The 22,493-nt window shown below is 37.8% G+C and overlaps 1 protein-coding gene across 1 annotated transcript in view; it reads left to right on the top strand.

Moving 5' to 3' along the window:
• Positions 1-22,493, top strand: part of LOC126267385 (uncharacterized) — a 319,133-nt gene that overhangs the window by 272,756 nt on the left and 23,884 nt on the right. The window contains exons 10-14 of the mRNA XM_049972617.1: positions 1,164-1,308; positions 5,727-5,920; positions 8,902-9,088; positions 14,357-14,516; positions 15,381-15,504. Coding sequence (XP_049828574.1) covers positions 1,164-1,308; positions 5,727-5,920; positions 8,902-9,088; positions 14,357-14,516; positions 15,381-15,504 — 810 coding nt within the window. The remainder of the gene's footprint in view (positions 1-1,163; positions 1,309-5,726; positions 5,921-8,901; positions 9,089-14,356; positions 14,517-15,380; positions 15,505-22,493) is intronic.

Genomic DNA, 22,493 nt, shown 5'->3' with positions numbered 1-22,493 from the left:
CTTTTGGATACCTTTCCTTCTTAAATTTTACTTTAACGTTCCTGAACGGTGACCCGTAATTTCCCCGGTGCACTAAGGTTGCACACTGAGTCATTCTTCTTTCAGCGTCCTCCGCAGATTCTGCTGTTGGCGAAAGTGAGCGGTGTTATCGGTGATTCTCACAAAAGCTGCTGAGCCAGTACCAATTCATCCACAATGGGCTTATACCTACACCCCCTCCAAATCTTTTCCGAAAGTGATTTTAACACTACCCTCTTTATAGATAATAAACTTGACGGATGTCCTTCATATCAGATATTGCTCATTCCGCCCTATCCTTTCTCAGGTCAGGTTTCCCTCCGATTTCTCATCCTGTCTTGTTCTTCGCTGTCTACAATCATAGTCTGGTTTCCGACGTACGTATACTTACCCCTATCCAAAAACCTGTTTCTCTTGCCAGCCATTCTACCACATTTCACATTCCACATACTGTGGCTACTTCAAACTTCACCGCACCACTTAACACTCACGATTCTAACTTACCTCCGCTTGGTGCTGGCCCAGCCCATTTTTGTGCAGTACAGTGAAGTACTACTGAAAACCAGAATCGTACTTAAAATCCAGAGGTTTCTATGGCGATACACTGAGTAGATCTAACCCATAAAAATTGCCTTTTATATCAGTTTCGGAATAAAAAGTACAAATCGCAGCATTTAAGGCTTATCTTTTAACTGTGTGTAATTTTATTATATAATTTATGACTTAATGAATTAATGAGATTAAAATGGAAACAATTTAAGTCATAATGGTGCAACATTTTTATTAACATCACTATGAACAGCAAAAATCACTATTTCAGTTTTTAAAAAGGACATATTGTAGCTATAACGAAGTACATCTCTTACTCAATGCCAGCTAACGGAAGGAATATAACAAATGATGAAATGAAATTAAATATAGCAGAAACATTTTTCTGCAAAACTGAACTGACTTCAAATTACTAAAATTCCGTTAACCATTCGCTTGCTCACTGAAAATTTCAGAAGAATAAGTCCATACAAAATAACAAGGTCTCATAGAAGGCACGCAGCACGGTGTCAAAACAAATGTTTGCTATGTTGTCAGCCCCTTTGTGGTGTGTGACCCTAGGCTGCACAGATGAAGTGTTTGTATGTGTGTTGCAGTGCGACTAAGCGAGCGCATGGGTGACGAGGGCAGCGGCGTGCTGGAGGTGTTCCAGCCGGAGCAGCAGGCGTGGCGGCCCGCCTGCATCAGCCACTGGGGTTCCGGCGCCTCGCCGCACGACCTCTGCGCCATGCTCGGATACACGTGAGTGTCGCTAAACGAGAAGTTGACAGTGCTATGGCAGCTGCCACCGCCGCAATAGAGGAAATCCGAGGAAAAACTAAACCATATTCTGTGTCGTCGGTTTACACTGGTGCAAATTGCTAATGTAACCTACGAAACTGCAAATGTTCTACACAGGGTGTATCAAGATAATTTTACAAGCTTCGGGGACAGGTTCATTAGACCAAAATAAGAAATATGTTCATATAAATCTTTGTTCGAAAATTCTTCGATTTCGATTTATTAATGAAATTTGAAGTTTAGTCCATTGGAGCTCATCAACATAACTCATAACAAATGTTCTAAATCGAAATTAGAATTATATTAATACCTTCAGCTGCTAACGGGCGTTGATATATATCTACGGGGACAGGTGGAAATTTGTGCCCCGACCGGGACTCGAACCCGGGATCTCCTGCTTACATGGCAGGCGCTCTAATCTTTTTTTTTTCTTTTTTTTTTCTTCGTTGTGTTTGGTTGTTGCGGACGTCACATGACATCCGTTCAACTTCAAGTTCGTTTTGTTGATCCTTCCACTCAGTTTTTTTTATTACAGAGGCCAACCAGCTCTCTGACCGAACACGCTGAGCTACCGTGCCAGCAATCCATCTGAGTCACCGAGAGCACACAGGATAGCGCGACTGCAGGGACTATCTCGCGCACGCCTCCCGCGAGACCCACATTCTCACTTTGTATGTCCACACACTACACGCGTAGTGTCCCACCCCAACACACTCTGTAATCGTGGAAGACATTCTTACCAAGTCCCGTAAGAGTTCGGAGAATGTGTGTGCATCTGCACACAAGAAGAAGGTCATGGCCGGTGTTGCCAGAACTATATACTTACATGGCTATGGTGTCTGTTCTTTCGGACATGTCCGAAAGAACAGACACCATATCCATATAGGTATAATGTTCTAAATGTACTCTTCTTGCTTCTAAAGAAGCATTCACTCCATGAATCACAGATTGTCGCCCCCTTTCAAATACTCCCTGACCATTTCGAATAGTTTCGCAAGCGTCCATGAACCATCGATAAAGAGTTCCCGCATCCGGGTGGTCTGCTGTGTAGACCAATTGGTTAAGATGGCCGCAGAGATACCAGTCCAAAGGACTGAGGCTGGTGGAAAGTGCAGATCACACGCCTGGTCCTCGTCTACTTACCATCTGTCATCGTAGATAACACCCACTTCATCACGAACACTGAGACTGAAATGTTCTGGAGCTCCAGCATGCATAAGCCACATGTTTCTTCTTATTTGCAAGGTCACATCTTCTAGTAGATCTTGGAGGGTGTTCTGCTTGAAGTTTCTGTAGACAGCACCTGTATGACGTGCTGGGAGAAAGTGTGCTCCCACCAGATAATCACCGACAACTCTATACCATACATTAACCATAAATTGATGCTGATGGCTAGCCTGTAGTGTAGCATAAGGATTGCCCTCAGTTCACATGTGTTGGTTGTGAACATTTGTTGTTCCATCTCTTCCAAACGTTGCTCATCTGTAACCAAAACTGAACAGACAATCAACAGACTGGCAATTTGAGCAACAAACCATACGAAAAGATTCTCTCCTGGGGGCAGGCGTGAAGCACTACACGTGCTGAAGCTGATACGGAAACATGAGTTGCTCGTGAAGTATCCTCCACTCTGAACTTGGAGAAGTACCACATGCCAGAGCTACTCGTCGCGCGTTGACAACTGGCTCTTCTTCGACATGCCTTAGAACGTGCTCTTCCTTGTCAGGCGCACGAGTAACACGTGCCTTTCGTCGGTCGATAGTCTGTGGTGCTACGGGAATCTCGGCAACGCGACGACACATAACGCCAAAGGTTAGGTGAATCGCTGTCTTCGATCTGGGAACGCCGTCTGATACAGCCGTTCAGCCTCGTGTCCATTACCAATCACCTGGCAGTACATAAAAATCATGTCTGCCTGCTCACAAAATGAATATTCTCTTATGTCTGAACGGAACGGTTTCATTTAAGGAACTACCTGTCGTACATGTACACAATGGACACGTCGAAGACAGACAAACGACGACTGTAAACAAGTCTCAATGGCAACACAACGCCATCTAGGGTACAATGAGTCAAACGGGTGTGTAGATAAGTGAAGCTGTTGGGTGTCAATTAGAAAGCCGTTGAGCATCAACAACTCTAAAACCAACGATTTATGGACAGATATTTATATGAAATTTTTTTATTGTTTTAGTGTAAGGAATTTGTCTCAAGAGTTTTTGGAAGTCTTTTTGAAACTCCCTGCATACAAGAAAACCAAAATGAGCGGCAACGTAATGCACCACTCGGTAACTCTGTAGTGTCTCTAGTTCAGAAGGCCTATACGATTAAGAATGGAAATTGACCTAGCTCCCTTGAGCGTAATTATTCTATTTCAGTATTTTGAATAAAAAGAAAAGTAGATGACTGTTAGACGCGTAAAGATCGCGGATTAAAATTCACACACAACCCAAACAACTAATATCCCTATTCTGTTGAACATACTAATGCATAAACAGCATTTACATGCACTTATCCTTTTCCTTGCTGAAATACTATACCAGACCTCGGTTATGAATTAACTTCTGTCTCAAAGTTTCCGATATATGTTCATTCGACTCATATTTTGTAACGTACAAATTGAAATAGCAAAGATCGATTGAATAGTGAGTCAGAGATACTGTTCACCAGAGAATGGTCAATTTCAGGTATAGGTATAGCGCTGAAATGTCCTAATATTATGTTACTTATTTTTCGTAAGTCTTTTTGTCTTTGAAGACTAAAGATTAATATCTGACTGCGATTTGTTCTAATAAAACTAACACTTGATCTAAGTATATCGTATCTTCGAACTTTGATCTATAGAAAGACAATAATTTGTTTTTGGATTATTTCGACGCTAGTTTTTACTTTCTCTTTTCTTAAGAACGGTAGGAGTTTATTGATACATCCACTCTGGATAACAAAGGTCCGACGACTTCACTCGTTCCAGTATGAAACAGTTTACACACTAGGAGAAGTCATGTATTTATACGCACTAGATGTAGGTAGATTTAAAACAGTTTCAGAGTTCTAAATAGGTGTCATATTTCATTACTTTAAGCCAGAAAGCAATAAATTTTAAAGATGTAGAATGTCTGTTCCTTACAAGAGACCACTAAAGAAAAACAAAACAAGAGTGTGTGAATGTGCGATCTCACACAAAACAAGAGTAAACTCTTTCTATTTTTGTCGTCTAAAATGATAGGCCATTTCAACATAGTTGGCCATCGATAAATTTCCGCTACGATGATACAGAATACAGTTGTGATTGCATTTCACTGAACCACCAGACACTGTGAGGTTTCTCCTCTTCCTTTCACAGAGGCTACAGAAGAAAAAAAACATATGCACAGGAGACTGGCTCTTTACAAACATTAATGACATTACATTCTCCCTATAAAAAGGAATATTTCAGTGGGTGGGAGGATTCTTAGATGGAAGACAAGGAAAAACTGCTTCCAATTGTATCTTACCAAATAAGGCACCGTGGTATTGAGACAAACCTCGTGGTTTCTGGCAGCTTTAATTTACCAATCTGAAACAGCGTTCATTACTACGACAACGTGTATCATCTCTCATATAAATTCTATTGCTCTGCTGGTTTCTTCTCAATGTCATAAATATTTTCCCCTTTGTTGTGTGCCTTAGTCATTTATTATGCTCCTCATTCCTTGTGAGCAAATAGCAGTTTTCTTCGATAGGGTAGAAGCAGAAGCAATCAATTAAAACTCGTGCCACAGCCATGACTTGAACCCATCCTAACCCCTCTTGCTTACTAGGCAAATGTGCTAACCACTACATCACAGCTGCACAGACTACCGTAGCCCATTGCCCTCTCTAACACAACTTCAGTTCACAACTTAAGCCCATTTTCCCCTACTATCCTAACTGAAGGTAAAGTTGAGACTAATATGTCTCCATGACAATGTAATTTCATCAGATCAATAGAGATACAGGCAGGGTTTCCCCATTATGTACAAATGTGAGGCGCTATTTCAGTGTCAGAGAGCCTTGGCAATACTGACTATTTAAGAAAGGGAAAATGGACTTAAGTCGTGAACTGAAGTTTGTGTTAGACTAGGGTAGTCCGTGCAGGTATGATAGCCATAGTACTACAGTGATGCAATATTTGGCACATCCGCCTAGTAAGTTGGAGACCTGTGTTCAAATCCGAGCTGTGGAACAAATTTTGATTCGTTACTTCTGCTTCTATCCCTATCGAACATAAAGTTGAGACTCACAGCAAAATGTAATTCCATCTAAATGTCAGTTACATGAAAGACAGTTTTAATTTCTAATGATACCAAATAACAGATAAATGAGTCACATACTCACCGGTGCCATATACATATTTTCAGGGTTGCCAATTCTAGTGAACTGACGATGCTCAGCGGTATCAGCAATGTACGCACAGTCAGCTCAAACAGCAGCAGCGGCGCCTACACTGGCGACACAATGTGGAGGACGACAAAGCAACGCAACGTGCTGAAGGAGCTGCGCTCCTGCACGGGGAAGGACTATGCTACGGTGAAGCTCACCTGCTCCAACTTTGGTATGCTATCAGCACAGTTATTTTATGAACATTGTGTGTATGATCTGTAGCTCTACAATAACTCTGAAGAAGAAGCACAATCTACACCAGTCCACAGTGTACGACACATGGCACGACTCAGGGACATTTGTAAGAAACTTCTGGATATAATGATTTCAGAAAATGAAAACAGTATCATGTAGTGAAAAAGAACAGTAAAAGATACGGGAGAATTCAGCAAGAAAATTCAGAACTACTTGGCCTGGGATTTGGTAAAACTTTTAATAACAATAACACTAATAATTATATGATTATCCTGTTACAACATTATATGCAGACGCTGTAAGGCGGCATCAGTCAAACGATTTTCAGTAAGACGAATTTACTTCGCTTACCGCAGGTAAAGTGCCTTACTCCACCAATGTTCTCCATCGCAATCAGTACTTTCAGATGACACATAGCTACACCACAGTGCCAACACCCAGTTGGATATAGCAATGCTCGGTTATTTATAGATTCTTCTGTAACATATTATTAGAAAAATTTCATATTTAAATTTATAAACGCAACTTGTTTTTCAATCTTAAAAATTCTATTTTATATAATAGTATTAGAGTAGTGTGTTTGTTGTTGTGTATTGGGTTTTTTCCCAAGTCAGAAAATAGTTGTTATGTTTTGACATAAGCTACAGTGTGGTTATCGTAAACATAAGTTAATTTTCCTCTCTACTACCGAGATCTACGAAGAGGCCCCACCTTGTCCTGCTCGCAACCTCTTTCGCTCGATGGAGCAGTATGGGTTCAAGTTGCGAATCCTCAGATACACTATGTATTACTCAACTGTTTTTCAACGGCTTCATTTGTATTTTTTATGCTACCAAAACTTTCATGGCAGCTGTAAGTCACCAGTACGTCATTTCAAATATGGATGCTAATAATTGTGGAAGAAAACTGAGCACGTACCTTATGTACCCAATTACTCGTTGCACTGACAATTTTAAAAGCTTATATGTGACTTTCGTGTTTCTGCTCAAGCGCTACTTCAATAAAAACGACACGAAAACCAAGTACTACAAAAGTTTTATTCTTTTGCTTGTTTTCAAATGAGACTACTCAAAGATGACTATTTTTGATACCATGCTAAATAATGAGAACAGTCACTTCACATAAATCAAATTACTCTATGCTTCAAAATATAATCAAGAGATACAGGGTGTTACAGACTGTCTTTGAAAGTTTGTACAGAGTGAAATTCCGAACATTTTGATATAAGGAACCTATAGCAGGAAAGGTGAAGTAAAGTTTCTACAGCACCACGCACTTTCTGCACTTTCGGTTGGTTAAAAGGAACACCGGAATACTGTATTCGGAAAATGTTTATTGACAGTAGAGTACAATCAAATACTGTGAACTGAATCTGTGGCTTGACTACTGAGTACTGTAAATTTCACGTGATGACCATGAGCTTCGTTACATAATATATAACGATGGACCTTGTTGTATCTGTTTCTCCATAAGATTCTTCTCTCTCCTTTGATGATATCCAACGTTGCAAAGATGCGCTCACGAAGCTCAGTTACCTTTCCTACCGGTGCTGAGTACACGTAGGACTTTACATAACCCAAGAGGAAGAAGTAAATAGGTGTAAGATAGTGAGCACGCAGGCCAAGGGACTGGATATCCCCTTCCAGTTATTCTTTGCCTGAAGTTGTCTGAGATACGCTCTGACCTGTCTATCAAATTGCGCTAGAGCACTATCATTCTGAAGCACCGAACAATCAGACGAAAGGAACACGTGGAAACGTATGAAAGGCGAACCGATACATTTGTTGAAAACTATGGAAAAGCACGATAGCGGTATATGTGTTTTCGTGAGACCTATTCTAGTGCACTGTTAAACGGTGTGGAGTCCGTAGCAAGTAGGGGTGACAGCAGATATCGAAGGAATCCAGGACGTAACTTCCTAGTTTTTGGTGTAGTGTGCAGTTGCAAGGGAACATCCTTGATAACTTCAGGCAAGGCATTGCCCAGAAAGCTCAAATACCATACACCATTCAAATGATTGTGAAATGTGTAGTCCAATAAATCGATCTCCGAGAATTCCAGACCAGATTTTCACTGAGCCTCTCACCTGGCATTCTATTATATAAACAGAGCTCATTCGCGTACTATTCAAGCATTATCTCATAGACTTGCAATCGCCTATTTGAATCTCTACAACGCTACAAAACACATGCGGAATACACACGCTTAATTACCGGTATATTTTGTTTATTTTGCTAATGTACCAAATTCTTTGGGTAGATCGACACACAGTCTTGGCATGTCCTGCAAGTAATTATGCTGTGAATAAATGAAGAGACTGAGGCAGCGAGACAGATGCAGTAGTTCACGTTCCTCAGATGCCCTCGACGGGTTTCAACGATAACACTTTCGTTGCTCAAAATTTTTTATGAAGACATGAACAGAAGTACGCTAAGGTTAAATTGGCTCGAACTTCTCGTACAAGTGCAATAGGACTTTTGCCACTGGTGTAACTCGTTTTAAAGCAAAAGTCTTGTGTGTTTTCACTAACTTCATGAAAACAAACTGACTGCAACGTTTACATCATCAAAACGTCAGGAACAGGCAGTCACAGTTGTTCGATCCGTACTGATTACTTCTCAGTAAGTCACTTTCATCATGAACATAAAACGCATTCAATCATGATTACTAAAAACATATTGTATTTCCCAATTCTCTAGTTTTTAAGTCACTCTATGTAACAGAGCCAATGCAGCTAAGGTCACGGGTAGTCGGAACAGAGTTTTTTCTACAAAGGCACATTCTGAGTTCTGATCAACTGAAACAGTTACAAATTTACAATCCAACATCTTTTTACACAATTTTAAACCGCCTATTCCTAATAGTAAGTATTTTTCTTTTGATGTAGGTTACAATATAGACTTGCAGTGCATGTCTTCACGTGTAATCTTTTTAACGAGGTGGTTTTCGTTTTGCAAGCTTGTGGTCAAAGAAGACATCCAAATTACCCGCGAGCCTCTACGAGAATTGTTGGAGGATTTGAATCAACACCTGGGGACTGGCCGTTTCTAGCAGCGCTACTAGGAGGCCCGGAAGAAGTGTTTTACTGTGCTGGAGTGCTCATCGCAGACCAGTGGGTGCTGACCGCGTCACACTGCGTCGGAAAGTAAGTCTCTATGCCTGAATGTCGTGGAGTATTAGCCCAAAGGCTATGCTTCCGACATAGTTTGTTGTGTTTTATCTTGGCATCTCGACTGCTTTTAAAATAAAATAAAACAAAACAAAAACAAAAAATCTCGACTACTGTTAATACACAAAACAATAAAACAGCGCAAATGGAGCGTTAATATTCCCCCAGTATGTGGTTTCAATGCCAGGAATACCATGTGTAACTTGGTGTCGCCATACAATCATTGGCATTCATTTGCTACACTTTCCCGATGTGGACTTACAATTTTTGACGTAATACATAAACGAGTAACCTAGGCAGTTAACTAGTACAGGAGGTGTATAAAAATAAGGAAACGTCACAACAAATTCATGCTTGAACTTGGATGCAGATGCTGCACGTAGCGCTCTTGTGTTTCACCATGAAAGTCACCTATGCAATGTTTTCAGTACATTGCAGATGTCAGTCGTGATCAGAAGAGGGTTACGTGTTTTTGTGAGTGCACTGTGTCGGAGCTCAGTGCCTTTGATAGTGGGCAAATTGTTGGTGCTCATATGGTCAGTGTGAAATGTTTGGTGTTTCAAGAAGCACCATATCGAAGATTTATACCGTGTACAGTGCCCGCTAAGGCACAAAAGTGTGTGTTGAGTGATTGTGACAGTCGGTCATTGAGGAGAATTGTGACGAGAAATAAGGGGACGACAGCAGAAAATGAATGTCGCACTCGTGAACCCTGTCAGTACCAAAACAACACGAAAGGAGCTCCATAACAAGCAAATTGTAGGGCAAGATGGAATTCTAAGACCATTCATCAGTGACACAAATGCTCGCAACAGGAAAACATGGTAATGAAGCCATAAAACTTGGACTATGGACCAATGGAAGAACGTCGTCTGGTCAGATGAGCCTTGCTTCACACTGTTTCCAACTTCTTGACGACTATAAGTCGCAAGAGAAACATATTCCGTGGGCTCCACGGCTACTCCTCATGTGAGCATTTTGACTGATCAGGTCCATTCCATGATACAACATTTCTTCTCCAATGACCATGCTGTGTTCCAAGATGACAGAGTCCCTGTTCACACAACTCACATCCTCCAGGACTGGTTTTGTGAACACAAGGGTGAATGGTCACAGCTCCCCAGCCTTTGTGGTCTACTATGGAGAGGTGCTATGTGCCTCCAGAATCGTTACCTGAACTGGTCACAATTTTACAGAATAATTTCATAAGATGCTGTTGAAAACCATATCGGACTTGTATATATCTATTCTGAGACGACTGAAAGCTGTTTTGAATGCCATCAGTTTTCCAACACCATATTGAGCTGGGTAATGTTTTGTTTTTTTTGGTGTTTCCATACTTTTGTCCAGCCTCTATACATATCCTCATAGATACTAATACAAGATCAAGAACAGATAACCCATAGCCACAAAAATATTGTAGATTAGGATCGCCATACATTGTTGGCATTTACTGTCTCCCACGCTCTTGTGATTTTGCACTCGTGACAGGAAAATATATTAAGATACACGTGTGTCTTACCCAGATCAGAAGTTCACCTGGTGATTTATAATACTAATGCGACAAATACAGTGCAGCAAAATACATCTTAAACACCCCAAGAACAAGAGCCCATACCCACTAAAATATTACAGACTATAAAATAGCGGCAGTATAGCCTACCCTGCCATTGTGACTTTACAATTGTGACAGGAAGATACGACACATGATTTTTATAACCTAAACAAGGGACCCCAAAAAAACTTATAACTATAGCGTGTGAAGGAGATCACATCATCTCATTGTCTGTCACTAGTGAGGGTGTGTGCCTTGCACTCTCATTTTTGCTTTCTTTGACTGCTGCTACCCCTCTTCTGTTTCATATTAGGCATATATATATTTGTATCATTGGGCAGTGGTAATTCAGTGTTCTCTTCCAAAATGATTCAAATCGCTCTGAGCACTATGGGACTTAACATCTATGGTCATCAGTCCCCTATAACTTAGAACTACTTAAACCTAACTAACCTAAGAACAGCACACAACATCCAGCCATCACAAGGCAGAGAAATTCCCTGACCCCGCCGGGAATCGAACTATACACTGAGATGACAAAAGTCAGGGGTACCTGCTAATATCATGTTGGACTTTCTTTTGCCATGCATAGTGCAGCAACTTGATGTGGCATGGACTCAACAAATTGTCGGAACTCTCCAGCAGAAATATTGAGCCATGCTGTCTCTACAGCCATCCATAATTGCGAAAGTGTTGCTGGTGAAGGATTTTGTACACAAATTGACATCTCAAATATGTCCCATAAAAATTCAATGTGATTCATTTTTAGTGACCTGGGTGGCCACATCATTCACTTGGACTGTCCAGAATGTTCTCCACACCAATTGACAACAATTGTGCACCAGTGACATGGTCCATTGTCATCCACAAAAATTGAAGTCCATGAATGGTTGCAAATGATATCCAACTAGCAGAAAATAACCCTTTCCAGTGAAAGACTGGTTCAGCTAGAGTAGATGACCCAGTCCATTTCATGTAAACACAGCTCACACCATTATGGAGCCACCACCAGCTTGTACAGTGCCTTGTTGACAACTTGGTTCCAAAGCTTGGGTCTGCACCACACTCAAACCCTACCATTAACTCTCTCCAGCTGAAATTGGGGCTCATCTGACCACATCACAGTTTTTCAGTCATCTAAGATCCTACTGATATGGTCATGAGCTCAGGAGAGGTGCTGCAGATGATGTGCTGTTAGCAAAGACACCCAAGTCAGTCAATCATCTGCTGCCATAGCCCATTAATGCCAAATTTTCACCACATTGTCCTAATGGATATGTTCATAATATGTCCCACATGGTTTCTGTGGTTATTTCATACAGTGTTTCTTCTCTGTTGCAAGAACAACTCTACAAAAACGCCACTGCTTTCAGTCATTAAGTGAAGGCTGTTGGCCACTGCATTGTCCATGGTGAGAAGTAATGCCTGAAATTCTTGGTACACTTTCGACTGTGTCTCTCAAAATAGTGATTTCCCTCATGATTTCCAAAATGGAATATCCCATGTGTCTATGTCCAACTACCATTCATCTACATCTACCAGTACATCTACAATGATACTCTGCAAATCATATTTAAGTGCCTCATTGGAGCACCTTCAAAATTCTCTATTATTCCAATCTGGTATAGCACCCAGAAAGAATGAACACCTGTATCTTTCTGTATGAGCTCTGATTTTCCTTATTTTGTCATGGTGATCATTCCTCACTATGTAGGTTGGTGTCTACAAAATATTTTCGCTTTTGGAGGAGAAAGTTGGTGGTTGGTACTTTGTGAGAAGATTGTGTTGCAATGAAAAATGCCTTTCTTTTAACGATGTCCAGCCCAAATCCTGTATCATTTCTGTGACACACATATTTTTGCGATAACACAAAACGTGGTGCCTTTCTCTGAACTTTTTTGATGTACTCCATCAGTCCTATCTGGTAAGGTTCCCACACCACATAGCAGTATTCCAAAAGGGGATGGACAAGAGTAATGCATGCAGTCTCCTTAGTAGGTCTGTTACATATTCTAAGTGACCTGCCAATAAAACGCAGTCTTTGGTTAGCCTTCCCCACAACATTTTCTATGTGTTGCTTCCAATTTAAGTTGTTTGTAATTGTAATACCTAGGTATTTAGTTGAATTTATGGCTTTTAGATTATACTGATTTATTCTGTAACTGAAGTTTAATGAGTTCCTTTTAGCACTCATGTGGATGGCCTCACATTTTTTGTTATTTAGGGTCAGCTGCCATTTTTTGGACCATTCAGATATGTTTTCTAAATCGTTTTGCAGTTTGTTTTGATGACTTTATTAGTCGATAAATGACAGATTCATCTGCAAACAACTGCAGATGGTGGCTCAGATTGTCTCCCAAATTGTTTGTATAGATAAGGAACAGCAAAGGGCCTATAACACTACCTTGGGGAACGCCAGAAATCACTTCTGTTTTACTCAATGACCTCTCTGACAGGAAATCACAAATCCAGTCACATAACTAAGACAATATTTCATAAGCAAATAATTTCACTATGAGTCACTCATGTGGTACAGTGTCACAAGCCTTCCGGAAATCCAGAAATATGAAATCAATCTGAAATACCTTGTCAGTAGCATTCAACACTCCATGTGAATAAAGAACTAGTTGTGTTTCACAGGAATGATGTTTTCTAAACCCGTGTTGACTGTGTGTCAATAGACCGCTTTCTTCAAGATAATTCATAATGTTCGAACACAATATATCTTCAAAAATCCTGCTGCATACCAATTTTAATGGTATGGGCCTGTAATTCTGCATTCAAATCTGTTAATTCCTGTAATATGACCATAACCACTTTGGAAGCCTTTTCATGTGTATCATCTGAATACAAACGACAGAGCCACCAATGCACTGCCCTTTTATACCTTGTGTATGCAATACCAATGCCATCTGTATTTCATGACTTTTTATCACCTCAGTGTAGTACAGCTGCACATTTATTCAATCACTGAGGTTGTCAATGGCTCATCATGAAACAACATATGATAGAAAACATGACATGAACATAAGCAATAAAAAGTGATAAATGAAAGGTGTGAGACTAAAAGAAGGAAGGAAAATTAGTGTTTAAAAGCCCTTCAAAACAATATCATAAGAGATGGCTCTATAGTAGAGTGACTCATTTCATAATACATGAAAAATACATACCATTACTTCAAAATTCAGTAGTAGTTCAAAAAATGAACGTTCAATATTTGGCATCATCCATGTATGAATGTCATTTCTGCCTAGTAGAATTTTGCTAAAAGTTGTGAAATATAATGTGCGGCATATTAAATAAGGAAACAAATTGCTCCCAACAAAATTTTAAATAAATGACACTACAATTGAAACATGGTCCATTTATTTCATTATAGATCACTTGAACATAGTAAATGTCTTACTGTTTCATATCTGAATTAATATATTGGTAATCTCAATATGAGACTTATAGTATTTGTTAACTTAGAAAATTTAAGGAATGTTGAATAACTTAATATCGCCTGTATTTGATAAGATGTTACCACAGAAAAATGTATGTTCAGTTGAGCATTCTTTATCTGGAAAAGAGTAGTAGCTTTGAAGCTACTGAAAGTTACTATGTTTTTACATGTGTCATGTGGACATATCAATATGTTACCATCTACGAATTTATATTACCATTATATTTAAGTGACTTATTTCTAGTTTCAGCCATTCTGAACCTTCTGGTTGGACAATCCAGCTTGGTATCACAAGACGCCACTCTCACTCATTTTATGGTCAGAAAATGAAAGTTCGGCGTGTTGTTCCACATCCTATGTATAACATGGGTGTTGCTCACGACAATGATGTTGCTCTTTTTCAAGTAAGCTACATAATACACATTTCATATAAATATAGTCTGGTGCATTTTCTTTTCTTTTGGTTATTAATCACATTTGCAGATGATTAATTTTAATTCTCTGATTATACACAATGTGTAATATACAGTTCCTACAACACACCTAATTATTTGCTAATGAGCATAATCCACATTATTAAAACAATACCCCACAATGTGTAATTTACAGTTCCTAGGGCACTGCATGACATTTCTTATAAGCATTACATTACCAAAGCCTATGTGGTTTCAGTATTAAGCATGAAGATTGCTAAGATCGTAAAATAATTGAACAAATGCATGGGACATCCAAATACACAGTGATGATAAAAGAAGTAAATAATAACTTCAACATTATGTTATGAGTCTGCTTACGAAGGGCAAAAATGAGTTTAATCATTAGACAACACAAATTTGAAGAAAAGCTACAACTTTTCTATTTCATCCTGTCATTATGATATGGACTAGTTTACTTTAAATGCTTATGATAAGCCTAACCTCTGAATGTACAGTCTCTAAATTAAATTTTGGATCAACCATCTGTCAGTCCTGATCTCATGTCGGGATACTCTTTTCCTCCACCTAAAGCAGTACATTGAACTTATTTATTTAAGGAGCAGCTGAATTATTTAATAAGTAGGTGAGAGTTTAGAGTGCAGGATTTTAAGTAAAGCATTTTGATACTTATAATGTAAGACATTAAAATCATATTGAATTAAATGGTGATAATGGAGAAGCATGTTGTTACAGTCGATAAAGAGTGTTTCTCATTCGTACCGATTAGCCACAGTTTCTGAATTTTGATTCTGTACCATCTATGCATAGTATTAGCATTTCCTTTTTTTTCAGTTGAAGACAAGGGTTCGATTCCATGAGCATTTGCTACCCGTCTGCTTACCCCCTGCCAATCATGAGCTTCACCCTGGTACACGCTGCACTGTCATTGGATGGGGCAAAAAGGAGGATAAAGATGGTATGTTATAATTGTTACATTTAATATGCTGAAGCTCAGAAATCTTACATTTTGTTTCCATAAAAATGTGTGGCTGATGACAGCAAAATATTAAATACACAATAAAAAATAGCTCATAAAGGTAGGGCATTTATAACAACAAAAAATGTGTTGTATTCACATCGATTAAAAAACATTTACCTTAACCAGTTAAACAATGAAAATAGGAATCAAAATTCTACCAGAAATGAAAGCAGCCATCACATATACAAATGGCAAAACATAGTGTTTATTTTAGTACCAATATACAATACTATAAACATTATGTGCAGATACATACATATATTATGAGTCATAAAAATGCCTACATATTATTTCTTTACATGATCTCTGCATCTTAGAACAATGTGGAATAAGTAGAATATTATGCCTAGAACAAGATTCAAAAATGCAAAGAAATTTCATGCACGGTTGATCACTGCATACACATTACATTTAGGATATGGTTAAGATTTCAAATATACAGAGGAAAACTTGAGGTCATATAGTTAATTTAAGTTTGCATTCAGGTAATCATCAACAGAATAGCAAATATGTTGCATTATTACTTCCTTTACATTGTTTTCAAAGGTATTGATTTTATTCCTAATTATCTCTATCAGTACACTCTTTATTTGTCCAGGCAATCATGTAGTATACTAATGGTATATTCTGATGCAGAAAAGTCAGTGTATAACAAAAAATAACATGACATGAAAATAAATTTACATTACTTGCACTCTTTTTACATTCAGTGTGCATTAAGTTATAAGATTGGGAGTATGTACCATCAAAGTGGAAAGAGAGTATATCGTAAAACCAGAAAGAGCATGTATTGTACAGGTAAATTGATATTCCTATTACAGTGACATCTTCATGGTAGATCACTGAGATTCTTGGGACTAGTAACATTTATATAATACACCACTTTGGTACAGACACAAATACTTAGTGAACTTCCTGAAGGAAACTGTGCAGGTTGCAGAAGCAGTGATGAATTGAAAATGTCTTAGCAGCTGACTTGAACTTTGTTGGGTCATTTATTGATTAAATTTCTGGGGAACCTTGTTGTAAAAAACTTTCCCAAATGGGTAATGGAAGGCTGGTGTTGATGGCTCTATATGAAAGTTCCTGTTTTGCATTATTACCATGAGAATGAATATTTTCATTTTTTGGAAGAGAGCAGGTATTATCTATTGCATTTTTTTTTCACAAAAACAGCTGTCTTATACACACAAATACATAGAAGTAGGAGGAGTTCCAGAATTTTAAAGAGTGATCTTTGGGTTTTGTTTTACTTTACTCCTTCCATTATTCTTACAGTCCTTTTTTGCAGTCTGGGCTTTTGGGTTAGAGACAAGTTACCCTAGAGAATAATTCCACATTTCACTTATGAATTTGTATACGCAATGTATACAGTTCCAAGATAATCTTTGTTGCAGCATACTTCTAATGTTGTCATTAAATAACAAGCAGTACGTAACACTTCTTCAATGTGCATCTCCCACTTAAAATGATTTTGGTGCCATAGACTGAACTTTATGTTGTTTACAATATGCTGCTTCTTATCAGATACCTGAATCTGAACGATTTGCTCACCTTTTTTCACACTATAAAAATCTACTGGTACTGTCTTACTTGGATTTATTACTAACTTGTTGTGATAATTTATTGTAGCTGAACCAGTTTCCAGTGTTCTTCAGTGTCTCTGTTGTTGACTTCTGAAGCATTTCCATTTCTTTCCCACTAACTAGCACACCAGTATCATCAGCAAACTGAATAGTGTTCTCACAGAAGTTGTTCAGGTCATTCAAATATAATAAAAATAGAAGAGGACTGAGCACTGAAACTTGTGTCAATTTATTTTTAATGGTTTCATATTTTGAATAAAGTTGAGTTAAATTGTTGAAACTTCAGTGTTGTACTCCCTCCACTTGCTTTCATCTATTTAAGTGTGATTTTATCCAGTTGTTGTGTGTTCATCTGATGCCCATGACAATGCATGCTTAGGCAACAGTATAGTGTAATGTATGATATCAAAAACCATGGATAGATCAAGACATATTCCAATGAAATTTTCACCATTATCTAGTTTTTTAAGTACTTCACTTAAAAGTCCAAAAATTGTTGTATCAGACAATCAGTCCTTGCTGAAACCATCTTGTGCTGTAGATGCTATTTTGTGCTTTTCCAGGAAATCTACCATTTTCATTTGAAAAATTTTTCTTGCGTATTTTGAGAAAATAGACAGTACAGCAATGGGCCTGTAGGGAGCCACTTCAAGCTTTTTGTCTTTTCTACATAGTGGTTTGAACTCGGCTCTTTTTAGGAATGATGGGAAAGTTCCAGTTTTAAAGGAACTGTTACAAAGGTGAGCTAATGGTTCAGCAATGATGCTCCTCATTTTCAATAACACTGCTGTAAGTGCCATCTATTCCAGTGCAGTGGCTGATTTTTAAAGCTCTGATAACTGAAAGGACTTATTTTTGGGTTATTAGAGAGAAAGTGAAGCAGGATTTATATTGGTATTTTTAGATGATATTGGAATGTTTTAAAGCATAATTTTATTTCAGTAACCACTTGCCCACTTACATTGTTAAAATAAGTACTGAAGACATTTGTGATTTCTTCAGGATTCATAATTTCTTTACCTTTACACTTCGGATAAATACTATAATACTGGGGAAAATTATCATCAATTTACTGTTTCATTATTATCCATACAGCTTTCATTCTCTTATTCAGATTATTTATATAGTAGTCATTTTCCATTATTTTGGCTTCTTTTATCACTTTTTAACTATTATTTTATATTTTTTTGAAATATGCATGGAATTCATTAATTCTTCATTCTTGATACTGTGGAAGACTGGAAGATCTCGTATAATCTTTTTTTCAGTTCATGACTTACATATACCATACCTGTAGTCAACCAGCAGTTTTTTCTGTTAAGACTAAAAGATTTTATCTTCTGTTTTTTAATTGGAAATGATGTATTAAAGCAATACAAAAAGACATCCATAAATATGCTGAACTTTTCATCCTTACTTTTACACACATCCTTGCTTTTGCACACATGCTTTATACACATCAATGTCTGAAGGTTCGTGTTGTTTTCATTGGTTTTGTTTGCATATTTATGCTCAGTATATAAGATATTTAAAGAAGCTCTGCACAGTGGTCACTGAAACCTGTGTTGACATTTCTAGCTGTGTATTCATGACTTTCTTTGTTTATCAATAACAGTACTGGATACTGTCTCTGATGGGGGAATTTGTAATTGGAAGTAAGTTGTATGTTGCAAAGCAAGCCATAATATCTTGCCTGTCTTTTGAAACTTGGTTGAAGTCATTGTTAAAATCTCCACATATTATAACTTTTTTTTATTGACGTTAATTATAAAACAGAAATTTCAAAACTGCATTATTTTCCTAACTTTTCTAAAGATTTTAAGTGGCAATACTTGATACATCTTTCTCAAACATACTTGTTCATTCATGAGTACACATTCTTCTGTAGAAATGAAATGCCATAACAGCACCCTGTATGCTTATAATTGCTGACCTCTCATCAGTTAGCCAATCTTCACTAAAGAACAAAAGATACTTCTTTTAATTAATCTGATGGTATGACAATAATATCTGTATCTCACTGACTTTGTTTTGCAGTGACTGCATATTTTAATGGACCACTACAAACTTGGGGATTCTGCTTAGTATGTTTCATCCATCACTTATCTTTTTTTGTGTCTGTATTCTTTCACTATAATCTGAGCAGCAGTTTTGTGCTGCACTATGGAGACACTATCTTTATCTGTGGTCAGTAAAAATTCTTATGTCTTATTAATGGATACCTTCCTCTAACAGGTTGTGTTCATGTTGTGGGTAGTTTAAATGCTTGGCATGAGGGACTATTTCATCATCTGATGGTGCAGTTGTTTCTGCAGCTGAATATGCTGCCACTTTTGGTATTTATTTTTTCTCTTTTCCTGGTTGTGTTGTTCCACCTGCTGCCACTGCTATCATAGCTACTTCCCTCTTCAAATTGATTTATGTAGTTAATGTTTCTTTATGGTCTATTTCTACTGCACCTGAGTTAATTGCTAAGGAAGGTACTGTGCAACTCTTTACAGTTGGCAATGAAATTGTGCCACATTTCCGACTTCTAGAAAAAATACTTTTCACTAGAACTTTGAGATTCTGGCTGAATAGTGATTTGTCCAATTTATTTAGATTACTTGCTTTTTTTCCGGATCATCAATAGTGAGAAAAAACATTTGAAGTGATCTTGGAGATCTTCCTTTTAAGTCCTGTTTGTGTTTTGGATCTTTTTACTTACTCAAGAAGATTCAATAAGGTCATGCCTGTCCTGTATGCCTATCACAGTTGCTTTTGATCTCCTAATGTACATAGTGCATCTCTGAAGACTCTGCTACTTTTCATTCTTTTTTATATATATCGTTAAAGTGGCTCAATATTATGACACATTGATTTCATGACACACAATACTGTTATCTTGTAAGCCTCATACAGATTTCACAATGCTTGTAATATTGAGATCTTGTTGGAAATGAATAATTCCCACTGTACCTGTTCTGTGGCTGTCTGCAGGCTTAACTGTACTAATATATTTTTGTGACAGTTTGTTTATGTTGTCATGACAGTCAGATTTTACTGATGTATTTTGCATTGTACTTTTTATTCCTGGCAATTCAAATTGACACACTTAGTGTGAACTGACAAACTCATCCATTTTATTTTCACCCAATTTCTTAAAGCAACCACATATCCATGTAAGACAAGTTCAGGTTTTGGACATTTCTTTGTTCACTCTATGTCAGAAACTGCCTGAATTTTTCATGTCATAGTTCAGATATGCTTGTAACCAGATTTCCCTGCATCAGAACATATGGCTTTCAGTTCTTTATGCAATGTTTCTAGTACCTGAGATTCATGATTAGCATGACACTTTTTGGTCACAACTAAACAACCATTACACTTTGTTCCACAAGCACATGATATGTTTTCTTGATCTAGTATTGCGAAGCAATGAAACTGATACCACTTACACATCAATCAGCATATTCTAATACTACTTGATATAATGTTGCACCTTATAGGTAGTAAATGCTCACTATTTACAGAACAATTTACTGCTACATCTGCATATATTTCTAACTTGAAATTATCCAATTGACAGACATACTTTGTTGAAGAGCAAGCTGCCCATTTCTTCATTCTATCTTGACATGCTCAATCTTTGGCTTACCAGATGTATTACTGCATCATTGATCTGTGTGTCATGCAATGGATTCCTCCACTTACTGAAAACAAATCAGTATTTTTTTTTAAAAAAAGAGAGAATAAAAGAAACTGTTTCTGTACTATAAATACAGGAAATATTATGTTCCTTGAAAACAGGATTGGTGGCTGATCATTGTGGTACTCTCTTCATTCATTTTGTTAAACAATGTAAACTTCAGGTTGAAACATCAGTAATATTAGGAAAAAGATGACAAAAGCCTTTTCAGAAAAGAAAACACACACACACACACACACACACACACACACACACACACACACACACACGCACACACACACACACACACACACAGACGCGCACGTGCGCGCACCCCACACCTAAGACTACCATCTCCAGCAGCTCAGGCTGTGAGATTAAATTAATTCTATATTTCTGAAGATTTCTGAAGCATTTTAACGTATATCAACACAACTCAGGAGCAGTCAATATTGCCAGACATGGCAACTTTATCAAACATTTTGAATTCCAGTAACTTTTAAACTATGATTTTTTTTAGAAAATTGAAATTTTTGTTGAACGGATGAGAATAAGGTCTTTCTCATAAGCTACTCCAAATTAGAAATAAACAAGTATTTGCACACTGAAAATTTCACATTCATGTAGTTTACATTAATATTGCTAATATTTCCTTAAAGAAAATGTTGCCACATGAGTCAATTATATTATTGTTATTAGTAATCAGAAAACTACTCATTGAGTACTGAAGTTTTGAAACTCTGTTTGAGTAAAAAATTGAATTTTCTTAAGAACAGTATCTGTTGTATGTGTGCTATTAATAAAACAAAATCAAACAAGAAAAAAAAAAATTACTTCAGGAGTGGTGTAAGAACACATAGGATAGCTCCAATTTGTTGTGTTACAAACTATTAACCCACTTCTTTGTCATGAATTTTTTCGTGTTCCCTGCACACAAGACATTTTCTGGATTGTTAAAAACCATGCAAACTGTCTTGTTGTAGAGCCAGCAGAGAAGTATTCCAGTTGTGTCAATAACCTTTTATATCCAGTGCAGAACAGAGTCAGACTAAAAGAGCAATGTTGTTGTTGTGGCCTTCAGTCCTGAGACTGGTTTGATGCAGCTCTCCATACTACTCTATCTTGGGGCAAGCTTCTTCATCTCCCAGTACTTACTGCAACCTACATCCTTCTGAATCTGCTTAGTGTATTCATCTCTTGGTCTCCCTCTACGATTTTTACCCTCCACACTGCCCTCCAATGCTAAATTTGTGATCCCCTGATGCCTCAGAACATGTCCCACCAACCGATCCCTTCTTCTTGTCAAGTTGTGCCACAAACTCCTCTCCTCTCCAGTCCTATTCAATACCTCCTCATTAGTTATGTGACCTACCCACCTAATCTTCAGCATTCTTCTGTAGCACCACATTTCGAAAGCTTCTATTCTCTTCTTGTCCAGACTATTTATCGTCCATGTTTCACTTACATACATGGCTACACTCCATACAAATACTTTCAGAAATGACTTCCTGACATTAAATCTATACTCAATGTTAACAAATTTCTCTTCTTCAGATATGCTTTCCTTGTCATTGCCAGTCTACATTTTATATCCTCTCTACTTCGACCATCATCATCAATTATTTTGCCCCCCTAAGAACAAAACTCCATTACTACTTTAAGTGTCTCAGTTC

The sequence above is a fragment of the Schistocerca gregaria genome, chromosome 1, assembly GCF_023897955.1.
Source record: "Schistocerca gregaria isolate iqSchGreg1 chromosome 1, iqSchGreg1.2, whole genome shotgun sequence".
NCBI classification, from domain to species: Eukaryota; Metazoa; Arthropoda; class Insecta; order Orthoptera; family Acrididae; genus Schistocerca; species Schistocerca gregaria.
This window is presented reverse-complemented; position numbering and strand designations above follow the sequence as displayed.